At 51.1% G+C, this 25,027-nt stretch overlaps 10 protein-coding genes across 10 annotated transcripts; 4 read left to right on the forward strand and 6 right to left on the reverse strand.

The window, feature by feature from the left end:
- Positions 1-306: 306 nt before the first annotated feature.
- P175DRAFT_0534247 (potassium transporter) lies at positions 307-2,579 on the reverse strand (the record flags this gene model as incomplete). Its single annotated transcript, XM_040900123.1, has 3 exons — positions 307-469; positions 600-1,255; positions 1,350-2,579. 3 exons carry the CDS (start codon positions 2,577-2,579, stop codon positions 307-309), a joined length of 2,049 nt encoding a protein of 682 aa, XP_040749901.1.
- An 861-nt stretch (positions 2,580-3,440) lies between these two features.
- P175DRAFT_0534248 (purple acid phosphatase family protein) lies at positions 3,441-5,130 on the reverse strand (the record flags this gene model as incomplete). The annotated part of the gene is made up of 6 exons (XM_040900124.1): positions 3,441-3,628; positions 3,705-3,873; positions 3,994-4,148; positions 4,213-4,472; positions 4,534-4,673; positions 5,035-5,130. 6 exons carry the CDS (start codon positions 5,128-5,130, stop codon positions 3,441-3,443), a joined length of 1,008 nt encoding a protein of 335 aa, XP_040749902.1.
- A 347-nt stretch (positions 5,131-5,477) lies between these two features.
- On the forward strand, positions 5,478-6,554 carry P175DRAFT_0534249 (putative thiol methyltransferase; the record flags this gene model as incomplete). Its single annotated transcript, XM_040900125.1, has 4 exons — positions 5,478-5,527; positions 5,607-5,793; positions 5,932-6,204; positions 6,279-6,554. 4 exons carry the CDS (start codon positions 5,478-5,480, stop codon positions 6,552-6,554), a joined length of 786 nt encoding a protein of 261 aa, XP_040749903.1.
- A 453-nt stretch (positions 6,555-7,007) lies between these two features.
- P175DRAFT_0503311 (SDR family NAD(P)-dependent oxidoreductase) lies at positions 7,008-8,017 on the forward strand. Its single transcript, XM_040897603.1, has one exon. It carries the CDS (start codon positions 7,075-7,077, stop codon positions 7,867-7,869), a length of 795 nt encoding a protein of 264 aa, XP_040749904.1. The 5' UTR covers positions 7,008-7,074; the 3' UTR covers positions 7,870-8,017.
- A 416-nt stretch (positions 8,018-8,433) lies between these two features.
- On the reverse strand, positions 8,434-10,800 carry P175DRAFT_0443156 (uncharacterized protein; the record flags this gene model as incomplete). The annotated part of the gene is made up of 4 exons (XM_040894163.1): positions 8,434-9,382; positions 9,441-9,531; positions 9,594-9,728; positions 9,789-10,800. 4 exons carry the CDS (start codon positions 10,798-10,800, stop codon positions 8,434-8,436), a joined length of 2,187 nt encoding a protein of 728 aa, XP_040749905.1.
- A 693-nt stretch (positions 10,801-11,493) lies between these two features.
- P175DRAFT_0503313 (N-alpha-acetyltransferase 35, NatC auxiliary subunit) lies at positions 11,494-14,496 on the reverse strand. The gene is made up of 8 exons (XM_040897604.1): positions 14,285-14,496; positions 14,119-14,186; positions 13,889-14,029; positions 13,597-13,833; positions 13,072-13,527; positions 12,752-13,009; positions 12,601-12,699; positions 11,494-12,547 (listed from the first exon to the last, which is right to left on the reverse strand). Exons 1-8 carry the CDS (start codon positions 14,349-14,351, stop codon positions 11,639-11,641), a joined length of 2,235 nt encoding a protein of 744 aa, XP_040749906.1. The 5' UTR covers positions 14,352-14,496; the 3' UTR covers positions 11,494-11,638.
- Positions 14,497-14,646: 150 nt separating this feature from the next.
- Positions 14,647-15,361, reverse strand: P175DRAFT_0559336 (ATP synthase subunit epsilon family protein). The gene is made up of 3 exons (XM_040900909.1): positions 15,157-15,361; positions 14,970-15,084; positions 14,647-14,890 (listed from the first exon to the last, which is right to left on the reverse strand). Exons 1-3 carry the CDS (start codon positions 15,186-15,188, stop codon positions 14,813-14,815), a joined length of 225 nt encoding a protein of 74 aa, XP_040749907.1. The 5' UTR covers positions 15,189-15,361; the 3' UTR covers positions 14,647-14,812.
- A 658-nt stretch (positions 15,362-16,019) lies between these two features.
- On the forward strand, positions 16,020-17,478 carry P175DRAFT_0559337 (uncharacterized protein; the record flags this gene model as incomplete). Its single annotated transcript, XM_040900910.1, has 3 exons — positions 16,020-16,283; positions 16,353-17,289; positions 17,316-17,478. Exons 1-3 carry the CDS (start codon positions 16,229-16,231, stop codon positions 17,476-17,478), a joined length of 1,155 nt encoding a protein of 384 aa, XP_040749908.1. The 5' UTR covers positions 16,020-16,228.
- Positions 17,479-17,845: 367 nt separating this feature from the next.
- On the forward strand, positions 17,846-20,313 carry hsp60 (chaperone ATPase HSP60). Its single transcript, XM_040897605.1, has 3 exons — positions 17,846-18,082; positions 18,190-18,331; positions 18,426-20,313. The coding sequence occupies exons 1-3, from the start codon at positions 17,978-17,980 to the stop codon at positions 19,940-19,942; spliced, it is 1,764 nt and encodes a 587-aa protein (XP_040749909.1). The 5' UTR covers positions 17,846-17,977; the 3' UTR covers positions 19,943-20,313.
- Positions 20,265-24,828, reverse strand: P175DRAFT_0559340 (uncharacterized protein). The gene is made up of 11 exons (XM_040900911.1): positions 24,542-24,828; positions 24,264-24,474; positions 23,060-24,195; positions 22,784-22,999; positions 22,557-22,719; positions 22,483-22,491; positions 21,801-22,421; positions 21,376-21,744; positions 21,167-21,294; positions 20,990-21,093; positions 20,265-20,859 (listed from the first exon to the last, which is right to left on the reverse strand). Exons 1-11 carry the CDS (start codon positions 24,586-24,588, stop codon positions 20,444-20,446), a joined length of 3,420 nt encoding a protein of 1,139 aa, XP_040749910.1. The 5' UTR covers positions 24,589-24,828; the 3' UTR covers positions 20,265-20,443.
- Positions 24,829-25,027: the final 199 nt, after the last annotated feature.

Consider the following 25,027-nt stretch of genomic DNA (forward strand, 5'->3'; position numbering starts at 1 on the left):
GCTGCATTCCAGCGACTTCAGCTCAGGGCCCTGAAAGCGGAGCCGCACAGCCAGCCTGTACGGAGTACTCCGTATCAATTCACGTTCCCAGCCGCAAGTTCTGACAGGCTCTTTGGTAGTTACCTAGGTAGTTATCCTAGGATATCACCAAACTTCTAGACTTTGAGAACAAACTCTGGGATGACCAAACATCTATTATTATAACTAATCTGTGTAGGTAGGTATGTATTATTCAGTAATGACATCACCACCTCGGTTCTCTACCTCGTCCAACCATAATGCCATTGTCATGATATTCCCTCCCGTCTAGACCGTTACCCATCGGGGAGTCGGTCTCTCCGCGCCGACTGCAAATTGAACCACGGATGAGTTCGCCTTGTGGATTCTCTGCCGGGATTTTCTATATAGAAATAGAATGCTTGCAGCTTGACTCCGACCATACCCTAGGGTCTGGTACCCTAGGGTAACCCTAGGGTAATGTCATGTGCGCTCCGAGTCCGCTAACACCATGTTTTCTACCAACGTGGTTGCCATTGCGCTTGTGTTGTATACTAATGTATTCTTTTTATCTAAACTGGTATTGCTTTCTCGAGAAGAACCTCCCAAAAGCGAATCGACGCTTCCACCGCCACCATTCTCGGCCCTCTTGCTGCGTCGAAACCCCTGCTTCACGCGGGAGCAGGATCGCATGATCAACAGCATGCGGCAAGCCACGGTGCCGACCGCGCACCTGCATGGCCACGATGACCAGCTTCGAGACGCTCGTAAACTCGCCGCACAGACTTGTGTCCGTGCCCGGGTATCCGAGCGAGAGCCCGACGGTACCGTACGCAGAGACAATCTCAAACAGAACGGGAAACAGTGCGAATGCCGCGTCGTCGTTGTTGCTCTGGCGGAGTCGCTGGCCCTCTACCACGGCGATGGTGAAGAACCCCAGCATCATGAACCAGAGATCAAACCCTAGCTGGCGCTGAATGTGCCCGACTAGACCCTGTGCGGGGCCTGGTTGGCTGTGTTCGGCGTCGGGTTCCTCGTCGATTGCTAGGCTCTGTTCTTCGTAGACGGTGGTCTTGCGCATGGCGATTGCCGTCGGGAACGCGGAGATGTACATCATCACGATGAAGGACACTTGCACGCCGGGGTACAGCTGCGACAGAGGCATGGCTGAGAACCCGGCGGTTCGGGTGGATGCGATCTGGAACAGCCCGTTTACGATTTCCATTCCGAAAGAGATTTGTTCTTCGCGGTATGGAGTCTGTTTCACAGTCAGTGGGTAGGCCCCTACAACTTAGGTATGTATATCACACATGTCGCGGGGATCAGGCAGGGGGGGGGGGAAGGTGGCTTACGGTTTCCAGGGCCCAGAAAATGGCCAGGTCAATGACGCTGAGCAGCAACAGCACCGCCCCGAGTCTCCAGGTTTCCGCACTGGGGAACAACAGCGTGAAGCAGCGTCGCGGGCGATCGAGCAGGTATTGCAGTTCCTCGTCCAGCGCGGAGCCGCACGACGTGACCTTGGACAGCAGCCAGATGATAAACCGGAGCATGCAAGGGAATCCCGTATTGCCGATGATGATGAGAAACGTCATCAGGAGCAAAGGGAATGGGGCCGATCGAAACGACTCCATCGAGTTCGGCGTGAGGGTGTATCCCAGATCATTGAACGCCGAACCCGCCGTGAAGATCGCCCACCAGGTCTGGTTTACCTCCGTGCTGTCGAAGACGTGGTCATACTGCGCGCTCGATAGAGCCCAGATCACAAAGACCACCAGGCCCAGGAGGTGGAATAAAAAGAAGTAGCAGAGCAAAATGACCAGCAGCGTCTTCAACGCCCGGTACTCGATCCCGCCTAGTTCCTCCTTCTGTCTCTCATTCCAATCGGAGTAATTCGCAAGCGAGTGCGGCCTGGTCACCGCCGCGGGAAGATATGACAGATCATGATGATGATGATGATGATGATGATGTCCACGCTGCTGCTCCGAATACGATCGGTCGTGATGGTGTTTAGGTTCGTCCTCGATCTCCGGCTCCCGAAACGCAACCTGCAACCCCGTCGAGCTGGAAACGCTTGACCTGGCCGTTCTCGACGACCCAGACAGGTCTCCCGATTCGCCTTCGTCGGGTTCTTGGGCTGCACTCGCGGCCACCAGCAAGGGCTGTTCCTGACTCGTCCTCCCCTGGGACACCGCCACACTCAGGGCAGACCGATTCATCTCCATGGATTCCTGGATCCCCTCAGACTCGGACGTCGCCTTTGCTTGATCGAGAACATGCCGAAACCGGTTCCGGAACCAGTACAGCCGCAGCAACACGATTAATGTATTGAGAACGATCACGTTTGTGACCATGGGAATCACCCACAGGGCGATCTGCTGGACAACATGGAGCTTGTTGAGGTCTACAGGGTTCAATCCGCCCTGTGTGGCCGCCCCGGAAGCAAGCAGCAGGGCATCAATGAGCGATAGTCCGCCGGGGACATAGAGAATGATCGCAGTCACCAGAACCCAAAACAGGATGTAGAAGTAGTGGTGGCAGAGCCGGAGTGGGGATTGGTCGATGTGCAGCTCGGCGGGAGGCATACCGACCGAGGCTGGGAATTCTCCGGAAGCTTGATAATAATAATGGATTGCGGGATTGTTGTTGGGAAGAGAGATCATCTCAATTGCTTCGGCTGATCGGGATATCCCAAGCTTCTCAATGCCCCAGCAAGCAAGCACGCGCAGTAAGTAAGATAGAATCAGGGTACAAGATTCCATATAAGGACTGGCCAGGGGAAACGCGAACAAAAATCGCTTAAATGGGAGCGGATCCATAACTAACTAGAGATCCCCTTACGGAGTGTTACTCTCCTCACACACACACTACTCCGTACAGAGTACCAGGGCGTTAATGCTGGGGTTTAGAGCAAGCACCAGCATGATTCCTATCCCAGCCCACAGGATAAGGGGCGTCTTCCCCCCTTTCTTCCCATTACTCTGTGAGTCCGTAGTCCGTGAGCCCGTAGTCCGTGACTCCGTAATAGCCGTGGGGATCCACGGTCTTACTTAGGGTTATGAGGTCGTCGCAACGAATGGAACGGGCTGAATTACTCAGAATTAGCGGTTTATTTAACTAACTATCCACTTCCGCCAGAGCTTCCTCTAGGACATTAAAGCTGGATTCGATCGGATTCTCAAAGACTACAGGTAAAAGGAGGTCACTAGGTCCCCCTGACTCTCTATAAATAGAGTAGTAGACTGAGCAGTCCTAGCGCTCTAGTGATATTTAGTTGGCGGGCCCAGGGGTTTAGAGAGCCCACACTACGGTTAGGCATCAGCTTTACATAACTAACTATGTTCAGCAGGCGGAGTGAGTAAACTCTTGAGTAGAATTTACTATGAGAACCAAAGATATATACCTCCTCTCCTACCCGACGAAACCCTAACTCACTAGATGGGTCTTCAGTGTGACTTGTGTCCGCCACAGTCCCGATCCTTGAACAAAGTCGCGGTATCCAAGACCGTCCCGTTGGCGCTTCCGACAAACTCATGCGTCAGATGCGAGCAGTTATGGAAGGTCAGGCGGCTCCAGCCGTAGCAGATATCGGCAGCGGAGGTGCCGATGGAGATATACCAGGGGCGATGGCCAGCTGGGGAGTTTGTCAGTATACAATAGTTACAATGTTCGATATCGGCTGGGGAGTGGTGGGTTCGCATAGACTTTACCGACAACAACCCAGGGGGTCTTCTTGCGGTCCACGGCCGCCAGGTCCTTGGCTAGCCAGTCGGTCTGGGCGTTCTTCAGGTGGCTGAAGGGACCCGCGTCCTCACCGGCCGTGCCGTTGGGCTCGTCGGGAGCAATATAGCCGTGGCCCAGGTCGGTCTCCGTATCCAGCTGGACGTAGTGGACCATGCCGTGTCACCTACACCGATCAGTTAGAAGCGAGGGCAACCTGGAAAAAAGAGTGAAAGGGACAAGTCCCGTACAGTTGGCTTCGTGATTACCCGGTCCAACCATGTACGGCTTGAAAGCCGTAATTGGAGTCATCTCATCATAATACTGGTTCAGCAGAGATTCGTACACCTGGGCGCCCTCCTCAAGGGTGGTATTCGGAAGATATCCCTGGATTTCTTCCTTCAGCCAATAATCGGCATAGGCCAAGTCCCCAGCTAAAAAAGATCGTTAGCGAGAGAAAACAAGCTCTCCTCGCTCGGGGGTGGGAGGGAAACTGACGGTGCCAGAGGAAGTCGGTATCAGCACCTTGAGACATCAAGGACTGGAGAGTGTTGTTGTCTCCCGGCTTCAGCGGGTTGGCAGCACCGTTGCCCACAGTGGTGCTGAGACCATCGGCACCGATTAATCCCAGGTCGACCACCACAGCCATAGAGTAGGGCGTGTGATCGCCCTTGTGGCGGCTGGTCTTGAAGCTGTAAGGACCAGTCACATTGCTATCGAGGGGGAGATAGTGGTAGACCGTGTTTGGCTCCAGGGTCCTTCAACGAAACGTGGTTGTTGAAAGTGGTCGAGGTAGGATAGGTTACGGAGACATCAGACCGCGCCACTTTATCCAGGTGGTGAGGGTCTTTTCCATAGCGGACGCTGGGGTGAGATAGCTGCGAATACGTGTTCCAGCTGACAACCATGCCATCGTGGCCGGCGTAAGCCAGGCGGAGCTGCATAGGACAGGTATCATCCTGTTCCCGGGTGCAAGCGGCGTCTACAACGGGGGAGAGAAGACACGAAGGTAGTGAAGCGACTCATGGTGCAGATGGGCTTCTGCCGGCACGGGAAGAGATGAATGTCAAATGCCATGATGATTCTGGGGGACTCCCTTGGAGTTTTATACCAGCTAGACCGTTTGCTTTCTATCACCCCCCCCCCCCCCCCCACCCTCGAGGATGATGACCTTTTGCTTACCCCCGAAACAAACGAAGCACTCTGTAGAATCCAGGGTTCTCTTCTCTTCTATACCGTGTCGACACGTGGATCCCCTCCTGGCTTCGATAGGGCGAGGTAGAATTGCCCTATTTTAGACCCGGCTCCGTTGAAGCTTACTTTGGGAATATCAGAGCTGCGTTTGACAGGGAGTATAAATCGGTTCCGGCCCCTGATCTGGACGCTGCCAACCGAGCGAATGAAACCGTGCTTCATGATATGTGCCTCGTCGTAGGTGGTTGCTATTGGAGCTCCTCGGCTCTAGTTTTTTCTAGCAAAGCGTCCGAGAGCCAAAGCTTGTGTATTTTAGATTGCAAGCCAAAGCAAAGCCTATCATAGCAGGGTCATTACTCACTCCTCGTATGTTTCCGAGGAGCTAACGAACCCTGATAGAAGTCTAGACCGCGTATACCAGGTACGTATGTACTTATGTATAGATATCTATTCTAGCCGAACTCCACCCCGCATCCAACCTCATCTCCTCACTTCCCGCCGCCAAACTGCCGACTTCCTCAGCAGTGACAGTGGAGTGGATCTAGTGAACTAAGAATTGCCCCGGGAGAATGTCATCGCAACCCCCCAAAGGCCGCTTAATCTCCCAATTTGAAACCCGGTAAGTAGTTATGGTCTGGTCTGCCTGCCACCCTGCCAACTTCGCGGGCCACGAGACTGAGACTGAGAGAGAGAAACAGCGCAATCACCGAGCACGGCAAAGGATGGTCGGATCTGTGGGATACGGGAAATAGCAGCCTGTGGGATCGAGGAAGGCCATCCCCTGCATTGATTGATCTGGTGGAGGAATTCCACGAGCTTTTCAATCCGTTCCTCGCCGCCCCTGTTGCGAACCGACCTCACCCTCGGAAAAAGGCGCTTGTTCCGGTTCGTCCCCTTCCTCTGTACCGAGCATAAGTATGCAAGTCATGCTATTTTGCGCAAAGTGAAAAAAAAAAAAAGAAAAATATATATTCGTATAGTGTTGTTAATGCTCCCTCCCTCCCTCCCACCCACCCACCTCAGGGCTGCGGACGAGGCTACGATGTCATCGCACTCGCTCTGCACGGGTTCGACGCCTACGGACTGGAGATCTCCGCGACAGGCGTCGCAGAGGCGACCGCCTACGCGGCAGGCGAGATGACTTCGCCCCAGTCGTATAACTTTGGCAAGGATGATCCCAGCCCCAGTCGAGTACCGGGAGCGGTGCAGTTTCTCCAAGGCGACTTCTTTGCGAACGACTGGACGCCGTCCAACTCGGGGCGGTCGTTGACGTTCGACTTGGTCTATGATTATACTGTCTGTGCTTCATTCATTCCTCAACTTCCTTCCCTGAATCAAGATATAAACTGATTTTTTTTTTTTTTTTTCAGTTCTTGTGCGCCTTGCATCCAAGCCAACGGAGCCTGTGGGCAGAGAGAATGGCCCGGTTGCTACCCTCCGGTGGGCTTCTGGTTTGCTTGGAGTTCCCCATGTACAAGGACCCTGCATTGCCCGGTCCGCCTTGGGGCGTGAAGGGGGCTCACTGGGCCCTTCTGGCGGGAGAAGATGGGCAGGGGAAGTTTACGAGGAAAGTCTACGTGCAGCCGGCGCGTACTTATGCGGTTGGTCAAGGGACGGATATGATCAGCGTGTATGAGAGGAAGTAACTAGCCTACGAGCAGAGAGGTAATGCCGTTTTTTTCGGCCACCACGGCATATCCGCAAAGTCCCGGCACTGCAAGTCTCGTAGCGGTTCTGAAGCACAAGGCTGGGAATTGATACCGGAGAAACAGAAGGAGGGGATTGTAAGAAACAGCTAACTGGGGTCCTTACTCTTGATTGATTGATTTGGGGAGGAGGGGAAGAACTGGACAAGGCTGGCTGAAAGACTGCTATTTATCAACTACTAGTGCTTAGTTACGTACCTAGAACATCCATGCTCCTTATAGTATAGGTAGGGCTATCCTTGAAATCACATACGCAAGTCTGTAGGTAGGTTTGCCTTGTCCCACACTAAGCTACCGTATGACCTTAGTTTATAGTGGGTAGGTATATGCAGGTGGCTCTTTTGATCACATCCCTCGTCTATGTGGGGTTAAAAGGGGGGGGGGGGGGGGGGATTCTGAACATATATCAAGAGATTTGAATATCAAACAAGAGATTTGAATATCAAACAAGAAACACAAAATGGAATTCCATGGGAAAACCTACATTGTTACCGGAGGAAACTCTGGAATCGGTCTTGCCGTCGTAAAGACGCTCCTCTCTTCCGGAGCGACAGTGCATATCATCGATCTGGCAGCATCAATCCCACCAGACCTGGTCGGGTTTGAGCCAAAATCCCGGCTCCACTGCCACTCCCCCATCGACGTCAGCTCGCGAGAACAAGTGGTGACGGTGTTTGAAACAATCACCACCACGTCCCCGGATTTGCACGGGATCGTCAACGCCGCCGGAACAATACCAGACATGGACCCCATTGCGCTTCCCGAGCCCGATGCACAGTTTCGCCATATCCTGGAGGTGAACCTGTTTGGCACGTGGAACACCGGGAGCGCGTTTCTAAACTACATCGCCACGAAGCACCCGGAGCTGAAGGAGAGTGTTTCTAAACTGCCTCCGCCCACGGTGGAGCTAGCGAGTGTCGTGAACGTCTCGTCGATGGCGGCGGTCAAAACCACTTTGGGGTTTGCGTCGTATAACACGAGCAAACATGCCGTGGTCGGATTGACCAAGTCATGGGCCAAAGACTTTATACAGCGCGGGGTGCGTGTCAACTGTGTTGCGCCGGGGTTTACTAACACCCCCTTGCTTCTGCACGGCGTTGAGCCCGCTGTTATCGAGCATTTTCTGGGCAGCGCGACGATTGGGCGCATGGCGAGGCCGGAGGAAATCGCAGAGGTGATTGTCTTTTTGTTGAGTGAGCGGGCATCGTACATGACAGGGCAGATGGTGTCTGTTGAGGGGGGAGCGTCGCTGTAGTCTTTCACACATTAACGTCATCTATCAAGGCAGGAGCATATCGAGTTGCTCAGGTGGAACACGGGCAGAAAACCCTTGCTCTGCACTTCCTTGCAGGGTGTCTTTGTAAAGATTATTAATATAATCTTGTGCTCGTATGACCGTCCCCTCAACATCAACTAAACTTGCTTTCTTGCGCTCAGCACCCTGGTAGAAAATCCGCCCCCGAAACATTCCGCAGTATCTCGCCATGAGGATGGAAGAGGAGAGGAAGAGGCCACGCAACTCATTCTCACGGCGAGATCGGAGCATACCTTGCTGTGAGGATGGAAGAGGGGAGAAGTGTGTATTGAGTGTGTATATAAAGGTCAGGCAACTTTGCAGGCTCACTCGGCCGAACCGGATGTCGCTCGGGCGGCACTACTTTGACTTCCCTTGGAGTTTCCAACGGGGGTCACTGCTATCCTTATAAAGAGATGGATCTATCTCCCCTGCACGGAATGGCTCAGTTTAATCTACACTACTTGGGATGACCCTCTTTTGTTTTATTTCATTCATTCATGACCTGGGCTCCAGGTCATCAAATCATGGATTGCCTATGTTCAAACTCGGGAACAGCATGACATCCGACACCTGGTTCAGAATATTGCCCAGATGTTCGTCCTCTAAAGGGATGCCATATGCTTCCGTGTACGGCGCCATCGAGGCCAGGAGGTTGGGGAGAAGCGGGGACGGCAACGTGGTCGCGGGAGATATCCCCGGCGTAAGAGGATCGTGTTTCGTCGGGTTCGCGGCGGGGGCCGGTCCCTTGTTTGCGCGCAATGCCGCACTCACTTCACGCAGCGCCTGCAGCGACGACGAGAGATGTTTGGCCGACTCGGTCCGGCTGTTGAAGTTGGCGTCTTTGTCGGAGTTCACGTGATCTACCAGCACCTTCTCCAGGCGCTGCACCAGATCCCAGGTCTTCGGGCGCAGCTGGTCGTTCGTGTTGGCAATTAAAAGAAACGTGGACGCGATCGTCCGCTGCGCACTAATCCACGTACGGGACGCGTACGGGCTAATGTCGTGCAGTTCAATAAACGCCTCGATCGTGCCGATCAGGTTGGTGAGACAGTCATGGCGGATGATCGCGCGCTGCGGCTTATCCAAGGATGCCTCGGGATCCAGCGAGACCCGGCACATCACGGAGATATAGTATGACGAGTGTAACCGTAACTCGGCCCGCTGGATATTATCCGCCATGGTATGGCAACGTTCCTTGGATCGCAGGTGCGGCGCGGCCTCGGCAATGACGCGCTCGATTCGATGGATATGGTCGCGGATCTCATGAGGTCGAAGGTGGGAGTGGTGCGACATCATCAGTTCGCGGAGCATCTCAAGCACGATCAAAATGATGCGAGAGAGCGTCTCGAAATACGATCGATGACCCGGCATGGACTTGGGATCATAGGGAATCTCGGGTTGGCTGATCATGGTGATTGAGGGCCGATCATACGCTAAGGAAAAGTGGCTGTTCTGAAAGGCCATAGCCCACCTGTGCCGCTGCATCAGTATGATTTCCCTGCCGTCACGGAGCACAGTTGATCACGCACCAGACTCTCCTCCGAGCTTCCTGGAACACAGGTGGATAGCCTGGTGTCTCAACATGAAGTCCAAGAACCATGCACATCCGCTCCGTCATCCCTGGGAAAGGAAAAGCATGCCGTTAGCCGTGTCTATCAACAGAGGATCGTGCGTGCGCTCACCCAGCAAGGTATAAGACGCGCCAGCGTTCATATTGTACGACAGAACACTGCTGATGATCAAGAGAATCTGAATGACCTCCACCGTGGGCTGCGAAACATAATTCAGCATCCGCAAACACTGATACGAGCAAGAAACTACAAAAGGTGTCAGCCCGAGGGACGTCCCATGGCGATTTGCAGCCAGAGACCACCAACCATAAACCCAGGAGGTCATTTCCCGTTCGATTCCCGACAGATCGGAAAGTTGGCTCCCCGACGCCAGGACGGCAAAGCACAAGCTCAAAAAAGCGATACTCATGCCGAACGGTTTCACCAAGCCATTCGGATCCGGTCGATAGACCCCTCCAGCCTGCTTCCGGCCTTCCAGCAACCGCCTCATGTTCGTCTCCAGCTGATTCATGTCTGGGAGCACCGGATACAGCACATTGCCGATATCTTTATAAAAACTCAGGAGCTTCAAACACTGGGTATCGTCCGGCAAAACGTCACAAACACCTCCGATATTAAAGGTATACGGGTCCGACGACCAGAGATCAACAAACGGGTAAGCAGCCGACTCATTTCCCAAGGCCAGCTCGGTAAGCAAGTCATCTTTTGGCAACACCTGCGCGGTATCTGCCAATCCATCCGATTTATCCAAAATATCAACCAGCGCAGACCGAGATCCAATATGAACCGACCCTGTTTGCAAGGTGGTTGGCCCGTAAACACTGCTTTGCACCGACGGCGACTGGCCCTGGTCACCTGGCGAGACATCTGGCCGAGGATCAGTAAGCTTCCGTGGCGGAGCTGCTGAATGCGCCTGGAACAGAGCCTTCAAGCTGGATATTATTTTCTCCATATCCCGCATTTTAGAATTGATCTCCTCCCACTCGAAGTGAGATACCGAGACAGTGTCGGAGTTGGGGTCCTCGAGCGCGGAATTACCGCCGTAGGCTACATCGTGATTATTCGTAGAGTAAGCCGGGGAGGTATTTGGTGGTGGGACAGGGGTCAGCGTCGCTTGGGGAGCTGGAGAAACAAAGGTCTCGGACACGACAGACGGTGGTTTTGGGGCGGACGGAGGAGGACGACCGTAGGTGCAATCAAAGCCGCGTTTGACGCAGTTGCTGCAGGGCACATTGCGATCGCAACGGACCTTACTTGCACGACACTGGAGGCATGTTTTACACTCGCGCGGTCTGCGACGGATGGGGTATACGGGCATCGCAACTCAAGAGCTTAGGACCTAGAACCTAGAACCTAAAACCTTCCCAGGGTCCAGCAGCGGGAGGGGAATGGGGGAGGAGGGAGGAGGGAGGAGGGAGGAGGGAAGGTGCGCGCGACCACGGCTGCTGGTGCGGTCAGAGGGAGAAGAGCCAGATTGCGTAGAAAAGGCCAACCAAGCATGCGGGAAGACTGGACAGAGCAGCGGCTCAAAAAAAAAACCCACTAAATAAAGAACTGGGGCAGAAGCAATTTTTAGCAGAAATCTAAAACGAGCGCGATGATGGATGATAGTGTACTCTGTACAGTGAGTGATCAAAGTGGAGGAGGATAGGATCGTCGGCGGTCGAGGTTGTGGACCAGTTGAGATGAGGATGAGGGGGGAAAGAAAAGTACCTAGGTAACCTAGAGGAGAAATTTTGCAAATCAACGAGGTATCATAGGCGAATCTTTATTGGGAGCAGTAGATGGATAATGGAATGGATAATAATGAGAATAAAAAGATCCAATGTTGCGTTGACGCCAGTAAAAGACAGAAGAGGAGAGAAATTAGCAGCGACTGACTGACTAACGATTGATTGGGACTTGAAGCTGGGGAAAGAAAATTAGTCCACTAAGTAACGAAGAACTCCTCCTCCCGAGATGGCGTGGTGTAGATCCTGGGTATGACAGAAGGTTATTCATTATTTTCTAATTCAAGAAGGATTCCCAGTGAAATGATTATATAGAGGTGGTGGTGGTTCCGTGGTTAAGAATCTCTAATCTGTATATACATGGTATCATTCACTGTAAAACTACCTTCTGCTTCTTCTTCTTCTTCTTCTTCTTCTCAGAGAGGTTTACGATGGACCTTGCAAAACCTGTGGCACTACCCACCAATCGTGCCAACGAGACTTCGATCCTGTTTCCGGAATATTCACTTGAACATTTGCCATCGTCGTCGTGGACCCCTGCAACGCCTTGTTCACACTCTCGATCGCAATGCTGGCCCCAATACATGCTCGCATCGTATCCTTGACATCCCGTGTCCAGTCTTCTTCCAGAGCCGGGGCATGAACCGCCTCGCCCCTGGAATCCTGGAGAAACGCCCCATTCGCAAGGGTAGCTTCCCAAGCCTTTCGTGCTTCAGCAATGGCCTTTGTAGCGCGTTCCATAACAACATCATCGCCATCCCCTTCCAACCTGGCTTCACGACGATATTCATCGTAGGGAACCAGTTCAGGTAAGGTAATCGGGAGGAACGGTTTCATTCGGAGCTCGTACCGTAATCGATCGTTCGAGTATGCTTGGGCCGACGAGGCGGTGGGCACCCGATTGTGTCGAGCAAGTACCACGTAGAGTGCGTGCAAAGAGATCGCAAACGCGTCAATGGCCACGATCTGCGTCGTAAGCCGTTCAAGAAGATAATGTGATCGCTGGAAAGCCGCCTGACGCTCAACTGCCAGCCGCTTTGTCCCAGGCGAAGAAGCCAGGTTCCGCTTGGCAGCAGCAACCATAAAGGTGCGGATTCGATCAATATGACCGAGGTGAGTCGAGCAGATGTGGGACAGGTACCAGTACATCCCCGCTAGTTCCTCAGGGGCGTATATAGAGAGTTCAAATCCCAGCTGGAGAATGAGGCGGAATTGGAGGAGTTTTTCATGGTATGCCCAGCTGCTAAGCGGATACGAATATGTAGCATCCCCATTTTGAAGCAGGAGTGGAGGTTCATCACTCAGGGTGCGGAGCTGTTCATCAAGATCTTCGGCCTGCCACACGATTAGTTCTCAGTCTAGTAAGGATCCACATAAAAGAAACATACCTCTATCTGCAGATTGTCCCAATCAACAATCGTATGGCAGACGTTCCGACGGATCCGACAGCGATTCAGGCACGCGCTTCGAATTGTATCCACAAATGGCTGGTCAAGTTTTAGCCCCCAGGAAATAACCTATGGGTCGCGAAACACGAACCTGGGAAAATCTTTTCACAAAGCCATCCATCTGCCTAGCAATTTGGAAACGAGGGTTTGAAGGCATTTCGGTTTCATCGACACTAGCTTCGAGTAGCACACTCGAGGGAAGGACAACCTCTGCTAGCTCATCGTACAGAAACTGCTTGATTGGCACAGTCCCAGCGATACTGGACCTGTCGAAGATGATGGCCTGCAGAAGGGATCGAATATAAACAGAGGGTTGAGGTTTTCGGGAGAGAAGGGTCCAAATGGCCACCTGAGGAGTCAGACAAAATGAAAAGATCACAAAAGCCACAACCGGAGGACAATAAGCTCTACCTTGAAATTACACGGTCCTCGATAGTTGAAAATCTCCTGTATATCGACTCCGTCCTGACACAGTCGTTTGAGATGCGCCAGCGCATCTTCGATACTAATGTTTACCATCGGTCGAGGAGGAACAGAACTAGCCAGCCTTCGCTGCATCTTCACGCTAAAAGACTCGGCAACAGGCTGGCCCAACCCGGTTGACTCTTGCAAAGTGCCTAGCATGGACAAGCAGGACTTAAAGTTGTCCGTCGATCTTGTTTGTACAGCAGCGGCACCGTGTTGTAATCCCAGGAGGAACTTATGCCTAAATTCCAACCGAACCTTGATCGCACTCTTCATTTTCTCATCGACGATGCTTTGTTCGTCAATCCATGCGCACGCTCTATCCAAAAGATTGCAAAATAATTCATAATCGAATTTTGATAGCAGCGAGCGGTTGTATAACTGGGTGACAAAGTCCTCCTCCTGATCATTTGAAGCAAGAAAGAATGTTAGTAGATCGCAGCAGCATGCAGTTAGACCAGAGCAACGAACCTCATAGTAGTATTCAGCTGCCACTCGGCTGTGGACAAAATCACAACATTTAACCAGGCCAAGACAGTATGCGCGCAAAACTATATGTACCCATCCAAGTTCTTGATTGTTCTCAACCGCCTTTCCGCGCCCAAAATTCGCATCTTCGAGATCCTGCGGCACAGGCCATAGTAGCCTGTCGAGATATATTGAGGTGAAGAGGGTCTGCGAAAGAGGGTGTCCCATATGCCACGCCATCTGCCATATGTCAGGACAGCTCTTGGAGTACGAGATATCAGAAATTATCACACACCTCATGACATAGTAACTCATCCATAATGCCCACCACTTCCTCCAAAGTCAAATCGCGCATGACGTCGTAATCGTCTTCGAAACCTTGTGCATTATTTTCGTCGGGGCTCAGGTATCCGCTGTCCATTTTCGAATCCATGATCTACATATTGCGATGGAAAAAAAAAATGATTAGCCCATCGACCGTGCCTATCATAGATGTCTTCGAGAAACGAGCCATCAGCAACCCACCTCCAGCGCCCCCACTGCCTCGAAAAGTGTAAAGTATTCATCCTTGACAAGTTGTCCAGTCCTCAGTTCTAGTTTAAAGAAAAAGGAATATATCAGCTTAAAGAAAATTCAGAAAAATTGCAGTAGGCGCCGTAGGAAGGAAACTAGGCCCAGGAGATGGTCTTACTTGACGCAGCTTGGGTGAATTTCTCGGTGATGTCGCGTGGGACGACAGGTTGCGAAACGGCTCGCATCGTTGGAATTTGGGCCTGGTTATTCGGTAACAGAAGGAAAAGGTGATAATCTGCAGCCAGCTGCCAGATTTACCAAGTACAGGGAGAAGCGGTGGGTAGTTAGTGATCATGGAAAAGAAGGTGGGTGAGGGGAGGGCGGGGAGCAAGGAGAGTTGAGTCGGACGAACAGGGCAAAACTCGGGGGAAGACAACAAGCAGAATCCGCAGCCAAGCCGACAGCCTCTCGATTTAGGATTCCATGTCTTACCATTCAAGCAAATATAACTTATGAAGAAGGAGATTTACACTATTCAAGAACACGAGATGGCAGGAGGAAAACAATCCTTTCTATTTATACCTGATCAACGGGCCAATATTGCTACAGAGATCCAGTCCTTTCCTGCATCAGACTTTCACCATGTCCCCCCAACATTGTCTAGAATACAATTCAGATCATCGCATTCACAATTCCGGAAAGACGTTTATTTCGATTCGGCATGGGCGGCAATCGCTTGGTTGTTCACGTCGGCAAGGTTCTTGAGATCACCCTGCTTGCCGTTCTGTTTCCGAACTGGTCAGTCACATCTCCTTTTCTCATTCAAGCCCAACCACGGGAGGGGGTTATGTGTCAAAACGGACCTCCCACTTAGCGAAACGCAAGTCCATCTGTCCACGGCGCTCAGCTGCGAGGCGAGGGCCATCCTTGAGAGATCGGCGGACCGCGCGAGCGGCGACGGCCAAGTAGCGGTTGTAGCTAGAAAAGTCGGACATCGTCAGCGGGGGCCCTCAAAGGAGTACCAAAAAGGGGGAGCGGCAGATTGCATACGTGAGACCAGCGGATTTCCACGCGAAAACCATCTTGAAGGTGGGAGGAGGATGAGAGGGTTCAATTCAGAAGAGGAACAGGACAAGATGTGATGCCGTGCAAACCGTCAACTTCGGAGGATCGGGAAGTTCGGGTCATGTGACACACGTGACCTCCGGCCACAAAGGGGGCTAACCCCGATCAGGTAAGTTCTTTGGTAGGAAAGATTTACACCAAGGCAGAGCACAGAGGGAACGAGGTATCTTGCATTTATTGGAGTTTCCGGGATTATAAAGGTAAATATGAGGTTGGTATGCGGGGCTCTTTTAAGTTTTATATCTAATTGTGGTGGTAGATATAGACACAGGATTGTCTAACCGAATATCGGCGAGGAAACTGTGGAGAAAGAAATACATCGGTTAACTAAATTATATACTCCAGGTGAGCACTTGGCCAACAGGTTTACTTGCCAACAAGCGGATAAACAACATGAGATTTACACAGTAGCGGCTTTCGTTGTATATATAAATATCTACTGATCAGTAGTCCAGCTCCTGCTTTAGAGTTAATGAGCGAGACCAAACCCGAGCAGAGACAGAGAGAGAGAAACCCTAGACTAGATAAGGTCTTAAACGTCAGTATTGTAAGAGGAATGGCATCACTTCTTTCTCTCACTTTGTTTCCGTGGACTATTTTTCTGCGATAGGTTTGCTAGGTTGGTTTGAGGCTGTTTTAAAGCTGTGTTGCTGAGCTGCTCTAGCTATAAATACCCTCAAAACCGACGGGCAGATACTCGGAAGTGAGTTGCTTCATGAGGGCACCCATTTGAACTCACCATTAATTTGTATCAGCTTCCTGGAAGGTCTTGATCTCAGCTTTTTATTACTATCGAGCTATAGATACACTGCTAGAAGCCTTCACTCATCGGTTGGCGACACCTCAGTTGTCTGCTCTACTCTCATTTCTTGTGACTAGAGCCTTTGGAATTCCCACTCATCTCTCACCCACCCTCACCTAGCCTAACTATCTATCTTTACTCAGATCCCTTTTATCCGATATCTTTAAATCATATTTAGTTTACTCTGACCTTGCAATGGGAAAGATGCCTTCTAATCGGCCGAAGAAGCGTACTCTTGTACGCTGGGATGGTATTTACCCCACGTCGCCATTCTTTCTAGTGTAACTGTCTAACATTTCCCTACTGCGGCTAAAAATAGAGAACCTGGACGAATTACTTCTTCTTACAATTCAATCCGTTTGTAACACCCAATCGGTCAAAATACCATGGAGTAATGTGGCAAAGACGATGGGGAACAACGTGACTGAGGGCGCGATTGTACAGCACCTAGCTAAGCTTCGCACTCGTCGAGCTGCAGCAGGTAAAGACGTTCCTCCGCCTCTCAAGAGAGGGTCTACTGGAGGATCGGGCAAATTCTCAGAGGTAGTGGCAGCCAGAGTCAAAAAACATACAACTCCGAAGAGGCTGGTTGACAACGCGAGTGCTTCCGACGAAGAGTGGCAGGAACATCGCACCCCAGCAAGATATGATTCCTCTTTGAAGAGAAGAAAGATAGAATATCAAGATATAGAGGCTGCGGGACTGGAACCGGAGTACGATTCAGACGAGAGCGATGAGAGTATCGAAGAATTGCTGGTCCCTGGGGCCAAGTTCCTCGAATTTCTCGACTTCCCGACTCATAAGACACAGGGGACAGCATCCTCTCGTTCAGCAAGCCCAGAGGGACAGAAAAGCAACGTCATTGTGCTCAAGTATAGGAAACCTCTGGTTAGGACATGCGATGAGGTCCCCCAAATCACTAGAAAGACAGAGGCTAAAGAAGCGAACATCTACGAAACACTTACCAACCAGTTGCCTTGCCAATACGCCCCGACCGATGGTGGCCTTTCGTTTAGACAGAATGCCATGGGAGTGTCTAATCTCACTGCTAGCCATGAGACCAGTGGCAATTATATTCCTTTCCCGGATCCTAGCAAGGATCAACTAGGCAATTTGTGCGACAGCGTGCCTTTTGGTCTCACGTCTGCAGACCCTATACAAGAATCTGTTTGTATGAACCAAATGGATTTGTCAACGGATTTCTTTGGAGGAGCTTTCGACTTCTCTCACTTTCCTAGCGAGACCTACGAGGATATGTATGCCGACACTATACAGTCACCAGGAGAAAGTTACCCGCTTGGAGTGTATCCTACGACGACTTGATGTTCCAGGCAGCTGTGCTGAGTGAGCTTTTACTGCCTTTCTCGCCTCCAATTGATCATTTCCCTCCTAATGCCATCTATGACCCATATACCTTGGGATTTCTGACGCTTCGTACACGATAGGATGGCTTTCAGATCGCTCTGCTTGTTTTTCAGGGGTCGGTTGCTGGCGGCTATATGCATGAAACTGTGTTGTTCGAGGAAATCTTGGGAAACTAGTCATCTCTCGCTGCCACAGCAGAATGCAATTCCTGTAATTAGCCCGTATCATACTAAAAGATACTCTAAGCAATTGAAGAAGTTCATGAGCGACATAAACAACTCCGTCAATTAACGGATGAGGCCTTCCGACACCCGAGAAATACCCGGGCGACGCTCACGTGACCTTCTAGGAGCTTCTGCCGCCAAGAAATCCGGAGATCGAGAAAGGCCTGGAAAATTTTCGAGACTTTAGCTTCATCTCTTCCTCTGCTGTCCTTCTCGTTGCTTCCTCCCTTCTCATCCTATTCCTCCTGCATCCGTTCTTACTCTGGGAGTTCTGTTCGGGCAGTCTTGTTTCATCCATCCCTGACTCTTTCTTCATTACCTATTTCTTAATTCTTTCTTCCTCCCTTCACTCAAGATGCAGCGAGCTCTTTCTTCTAGGACTTCTGTCCTCTCTGCCTCCAAGCGCGCTCTCTACAAGCCCACTGGCCTTAACCTCCAGCAGCAGCGATTTGCTCACAAGGTAGGCCCAATCTCAATGGTCCCTGTTGATTGATGCAATACCGCTTTGGATTCGCCTTCCGCAGCTCCCGAAGCTCCTCTCTTGAACCCCCTGCTGATGCCTTTTAGGAACTGAAATTCGGTGTTGAGGCTCGCGCTCAGCTCCTGAAGGGTGTTGACACTCTTGCCAAGGCTGTTACTTCTACCCTTGGTCCTAAGGGCCGCAATGTCCTGATCGAGTCTCCCTACGGCTCCCCCAAGATCACCAAGGGTATGTTATGTTTAATTTGTCTTTTTTTTTTTTCAAAACAACCTTATCCCCATCAGCAGCGAGGCCCTATAAATTTCATTACTGACTGTTTTAGATGGTGTGACTGTTGCCAAGGCTATCCAGCTCCAGGATAAATTCGAAAACCTCGGTGCTCGTCTCCTCCAGGACGTCGCTTCCAAGACCAACGAACTCGCTGGTGATGGTACCACCACCGCTACCGTCCTCGCCCGCGCTATCTTCTCCGAGACTGTCAAGAACGTTGCTGCTGGATGCAACCCCATGGACCTGCGCCGTGGTATCCAGGCTGCCGTTGATGCCGTCGTTGACTACCTCCAGCAGAACAAGCGTGACATCACCACCGGTGAGGAGATTGCCCAGGTCGCTACCATCTCTGCCAACGGTGATACCCACGTTGGTAAGCTCATCTCCACCGCCATGGAGCGCGTTGGCAAGGAGGGCGTTATCACCGTGAAGGAGGGCAAGACCCTGGAGGACGAGCTTGAGATTACCGAGGGTATGCGTTTCGACCGTGGCTACACCTCTCCTTACTTCATCACCGACCCCAAGTCCCAGAAGGTCGAGTTCGAGAAGCCTCTCATCCTCCTCTCCGAGAAAAAGATCTCTGCTGTCCAGGATATTATCCCTGCCCTTGAGGCCTCTACCACTCTCCGCCGCCCTCTGGTCATCATTGCTGAGGACATCGAGGGTGAGGCTCTCGCCGTCTGCATCCTGAACAAGCTCCGTGGCCAGCTCCAGGTTGCCGCTGTTAAGGCTCCTGGCTTTGGTGACAACCGCAAGAGCATCCTAGGTGACCTTGCTGTCCTCACCAACGGTACCGTCTTCACTGATGAGCTTGACATCAAGCTTGAGAAGCTCACCCCCGACATGCTCGGCTCTACTGGTGCTATTACCATCACCAAGGAGGACACCATCATCCTGAACGGCGAGGGTAGCAAGGACTCCATTGCTCAGCGCTGCGAGCAGATCCGTGGTGTTATGGCTGACCCCACTACCTCTGAGTACGAGAAGGAGAAGCTCCAGGAGCGTCTTGCTAAGCTTTCTGGCGGTGTTGCTGTTATCAAGGTCGGTGGTGCTTCCGAGGTTGAGGTCGGTGAGAAGAAGGACCGCGTTGTCGATGCCCTCAATGCCACCCGTGCTGCCGTTGAGGAGGGTATTCTCCCTGGTGGTGGTACCGCTCTCCTCAAGGCCTCCGCCAACGGCCTGGAGAACGTCAAGCCCGCCAACTTCGACCAGCAGCTCGGTGTCAGCATTGTTAAGAGCGCTATCACCCGCCCTGCTCGCACTATCGTTGAGAACGCTGGCCTTGAGGGTAGCGTCATCGTTGGCAAGCTCACCGATGATTTCTCCAAGGACTTCAACCGTGGCTTCGACTCCTCCAAGGGCGAGTATGTTGACATGATCGCCGCTGGTATTGTCGATCCTCTCAAGGTCGTCCGCACCGCTCTGGTTGATGCCTCCGGCGTCTCCTCCCTCCTCGGTACCACCGAGGTTGCCATTGTTGACGCTCCCGAGGAGAAGGGCCCCGCTGCCCCTGCTGGTGGCATGGGCGGCATGGGTGGTATGGGCGGCATGGGTGGCGGCATGTTCTAAACTGCGCTACGTGTCTGATGTACCCCTAACCGTCCCTTTTTTTCTAAAGGTTTCCCTTCGAGCGTGTCTTTGCATACTGTGGGCATATTTTGATCCTCATTTTTCAACCCTTTTCCATTTCTGTATTATTTCCTTACGTCTTTAATGTGTTACATGTCTTTTTATAACTCATCCTCCCCGACTTCAGAATCCTCCTATACCTTTTGCGCACTCCGTTGGTTTGGGTTTGCTTCATATATCATCTCCACTCTACCCTTTTGGGCATAAAAATCGGGGGAAGTTCTGTGTATTATATCGTGTATCATCTAGCTCCGGGGAATTTTTTGCCGTAGTTCAAATTTATTTAGATTATCTTTTCACCCTTAGTCCCATGTAGAACCGAAACAAGGCACAGTAGGTCAAAATATCATGTAAATATCCTATGTCGGTAGGGGGAAGATAGAAATCTAGGCAGCTGCATCAATCACAGCGATGTCCCCCGGTGACTAGTTAGTTATGTACCTAGCAGTATGCCGAACTATTCCCATTCGGCATCTTATCCACCGACGTGTTCCCAGGCCCATGCCCATGGACTTCCGAAACCAAAACCGACGGCAACGGCATAGTCGACTGATCACTGTCCCTCTTCCAGAAATCTTCTTCCTCCATGCCCTTCTGGTTCCGCCACGAAGCCAAGTACCGGCCAACCCGATCGCGCATGGGCGAGCTTTTCGCAGACGCGGCCAGGGACGTCGTCTTCTTGGACGATTTGGATCTCGATCCCCATTTCTTCCAGGGCAATGTGCGGGCCAGCGGGAAGAGGATTAGATCTTTGCAAAGGCCGAAGAGGACGATTTGGGTTTTGAAGAGGATGTCGCGGAGGTGTTCGCTGAAACCTATGAGGAGGGCGAAGACGATTGTGGCGACGGATGTTGGACCTTTTTTTTTGGTTTGGGGAGAGGGTAAACGTTAGGTTTTTTTTTTTTTTTTTTTTTTTTTTCTTGTAAATGGTCCAGGGGGTGAATTATAAAATGGCGCATAGTGTGTGTGTGTGCATTTGTTTCTTACCTGCGATTGCGAGCATTGTACCTAGGGTTGGGTTTTGCGGAGTGCCGCTCCATTCCCGGGCGTTGATGCCGAATAATGAGGTGAAGAAGGAAAGTGGCAAGAATCTAACGAGGCAGACTGTTTGTTAGCCTGGGTACTAGGTAGTAGAGTACCTAGTTCTCGTCGATGTGGACTTGCATGATAGTGAAGATGGTGAAGACCATCACGGCTCGTGATTGGCTTTGCGTTACCTCTGCCTCCCATCGAGCCAGTCTTGCCTCATCGACGTTGGCTTGTTTCTGTTTCAGATCGAGGAGGTTTTCCACCTGTGCATGGGCATGTGTCAGTCGAATCGAACGTATTCTGCTAGGTTGTTGATGATGAGCGGGTAGTGTGATTGGGCATACTGCTTTTTGGGCTGCAATGGCATTTCCTCTCATTTCTGTGATATGGATATGATATTCGTCGAGTCTCATGAGAGCCGCATGGATGAACCGCTTGCCATAGCCCCTGTACTCGAAGTAATTGGCCATCGTCTTGATGGTTGTAGTTTGCTGCTCTAGAAGCTTCAGAATGGTCCCGAGTTCGTCCACTATATCCCTTAGTTCCAGGAGAGACGAGAGATCATTACGATTCTGAAGAGCAACTTGACGGTCTCTTTCGTCGCGCTCAGTAGCAGTCATGATTCTCCCATCTGGGGTTTTGTTGTATTCGGCGGGTCTGGTAACGAATCCTCGATTCCGGAACATTTTGAATGATTTGGTTGTCAATTCCGTCTGGTAGTGTTAGCTTGAAAGCTCATCTGGATATGAAAGTATCTAAAGTATCTTACTAAAATACTAATGGATTCCTCGAAGATGCGAAGGATTTGTAGGTCACTGTGCAAGGTTCTATCAAAAAGAACAGTTACAGCGTGCAATACTATCAGTGCAGCAAGGTCGCCTGCAGTCTCGAAACGCCGTGCAAGATCTCCGTTGAGTTCATTGTAAATGCTGTTGTGTAAGTTCGTCTGCTCGTAAAACTTGCCTTCAACTGTTGTTGGCTCCTGCTTTGGGAAAAAGGTGACAACGGTTTTCTGGTCGACAATCCAAAGCCAAAGCTGATCTACCATGAGCACTTTTCCATCGACAAAGGAGGTCTGAGACTCAGGCTTGTCTGGTGCAGATGGAGAGGTTCCAAACTCGTCATTGAGATTGACGGCTTTCCTCGTGCGCTTCCATAGCATTTGATCATCGTCTCGTGCGACAGTAGATCGCAGATTAGGGTATCCAAACTGATCCAAGGTCCTCCGTATATGGATCGGAGGCTCACTCCCCAAAAATTTCCAAATCAATTTCGATTCTAAACTCGACCTCGAAATATGGTCCGGGACTGGCCTGGATCTTCCTTGCCTTAACCGTTCTTCAATAACTTTACGTCGCTGGAGGAGATTCCAGTAAGTATCCCAATGAAGCTGGAAGGCATTAGTATAAAAACATCTATCTCTGGGATAACAGTAGCGCAATGCAACGTACATAAGGCATCTATACGGAGAAAAAAGAAGGAGGTCAGTGTATAGCTTGTCTTGCAAAACATTCAGTAAGCTCACATAAAGTGCTAGCTGAGGGTCATGGGGTTCCCCAGCTTTAATCGGTGGGGAATCAAGTTTGAAATGGATACATGCCGGGCGGACATAACGGGCATGGGGTTCCAAATGTCGAGCTGTAATAAGATTGGAGTACCAGTTTTCGTCGTTGATAAGTTTCCTAAAACTTTGGGAGGAATGAAGGCGTCAGTACTTTCATCTTGCAAAAGGCGATAGCAGACAAGACTCACAGGTTCTGCTTCTGCTGGCCCCGACAGGATTTGGACAGAACTGGAGGTACCCAGTCAGTATGTGTATAGGGGACGTGGATCCAAAGCAGCTTCTCGCTCCCTGGTTCTGGCCGATCAAATCTCGGGGTAGTTCGCGGCGTCTCGGATCGCTCCTCAGATATCCGCTCTCTCGTGGGAACATTGAGAAACTCTCGGTATTTAGAGGAGAGACTGGTTCTGAAATTGGGTTTCAAGTCAGATTTGAACATCAAGAGGTATGTAGGGTAAGAGACTAACAATAAGTTCCTTTGGCTCGGACTAATCACGCCCATATTATCAGCAGACATCTCATTTTCTTCGTCCTGTTCATGGTTTGCAGGAGAAGTTTCTTCGTCGTCGTAAGTAACATCTTGTCCGCGTGTGTCTGAGACCGAACTTTCTGAGTGAATATCAAAATAGCCATCGACGGGAGGCTCTGTAACGTGGACTCTAGGAGAAGACGACCGAACCATAAAACTTCGACTTCTTCTGACTGAGGGTCTTGATGAGACAACCTCGAGCGGGATAACTTCAGGTTCCCGAGGTCCAACAGCACCATCCTGCGATGGCTCGGCTTGGGCAGTTGTCGGCCGGCTATCAAAGCTGCTGACCGAGGAGTCTTCATACGAGCTGGATTGAATTCTGCTTGACTTTTTAAGTCTCTCCTCAAGGCATTCCGCAGGCCCTCTTGATAGAAACTCTTGAAGCGGCGTTTTAGTAGACCACAATTTCAAAGGCGTCTCGTCGCTAACCCCTCTGGCTGTGTCTTCGAAAAACCCGTTGATTTGCACCATAGCTTCCTGCTCTACCTGCAAAGGGATGTCCGTCATTATTGATAATTCCAACGCCATTGCCACGGAAGTCTGGAGCTCCTTGATGAAATTGACCCTGGCCGTAGTCTCTTGGCCTTTGAAAGTTGCAGTCCCAATGTGGTCTGTCGCCAACGGAATCTCACTCTCATGCTCAAAGCCTAGAAGACCTGACCGGATCGATGTAATTGGCACATGCATGTCAACCGTGCTTCCATTCTCGGAATCTGTTATGGTGAATACCGAATCAATAGTCTCCAAGAAAGTCCAGATTTTCATATCCGCTGAAATGGCCCGGAACTGACCCGCAAGTCGTTGAAGCTTTTCATGTCGCGGCTTAAATTCTCCACGTAGTTTATGCGGTATATGACGTTTAAGACGAAGAAGATGGCGTATACTCTTTGTAAACTCGGGCGCGGATAGGTAGCTCGAGCCCCAGTGCGGCGTCGCCAGAAAGGCGATTCCATAGCAGCTTGAGAGAATAGAGTCAAGAGGCGAAGGAGATTCACTTGCTTTAGAAAGAGCCGCTGTAGCTACGAGGCCACCGGTGCTATGGCATATGAAGAACATGGGACGTCTAGGGCTCTGGAAAGAATCCAAAATATAATCATTATTAACTGATTCGGAAAGCATATGGAACTGTAGGCACCTACCGTCAAGTTTCTCTTTTGCTGGAGCTTGTTCAGCAACTTCGTAGCCAAAGAGTCTAAATCGTCATTCGCATCCAGCTCGCCATGGTCTAACAGCAAGATGCGAGCGTTAGGAATGAGTTTAGGCAGGTCTGTCGTCAACCAAGGTGCATTTCCATTATCACCGATCCATGCTTTTTCCGGGTCCGCACCTATGGCGGGGATGGCGACAATACTAGACAGGTTCTCAGACAATATGCTCTCAGAAGTAGTTGGATCACAGTGTATCTCACAGTACTTACTCCACGTTGGTAACGGGTGCCATAGTGCTGTCGTTGTCGAGCGCCATGTTTACAGCAGCTCCATTAGAGGGACACTAGGACTAGAATATCGCATCCTCACCATGAACTGCATAGAAACTACCTGAGTTCAAAAGGAATCTCGCGGCAATAGCTGGGGGATCTTGAAGGATCTCATCTGACGAGTTATTGACTCAGGTGGAGGGCAGGTGACACAAATGACCTGAGTGAAGGCTGGATTCAGCCTCTGCTTCGAGGTTCACATTGAGCCTCACGCGCGGGAAAATCCCAAGTGACCTGACAGCCTCTAGAATCACTAAGGTATGACAAACGGGACCATTGCGAACTAAAGATGGCCCCGCGCGGCGTGGATAGACTAGAGCCTGCAGTACGAGTCACTAGGACGCCAGCCACCTCATATCCGGAGACTTGCATGATCGAGGTGGTTGGGTAAGGCTGAAGAGAGATCGATCCATTGCTATCACTAGT

This window comes from Aspergillus ochraceoroseus, assembly GCF_002846915.1.
Source record: "Aspergillus ochraceoroseus IBT 24754 chromosome Unknown P175scaffold_7, whole genome shotgun sequence".
NCBI lineage: Eukaryota > Fungi > Ascomycota > Eurotiomycetes > Eurotiales > Aspergillaceae > Aspergillus > Aspergillus ochraceoroseus.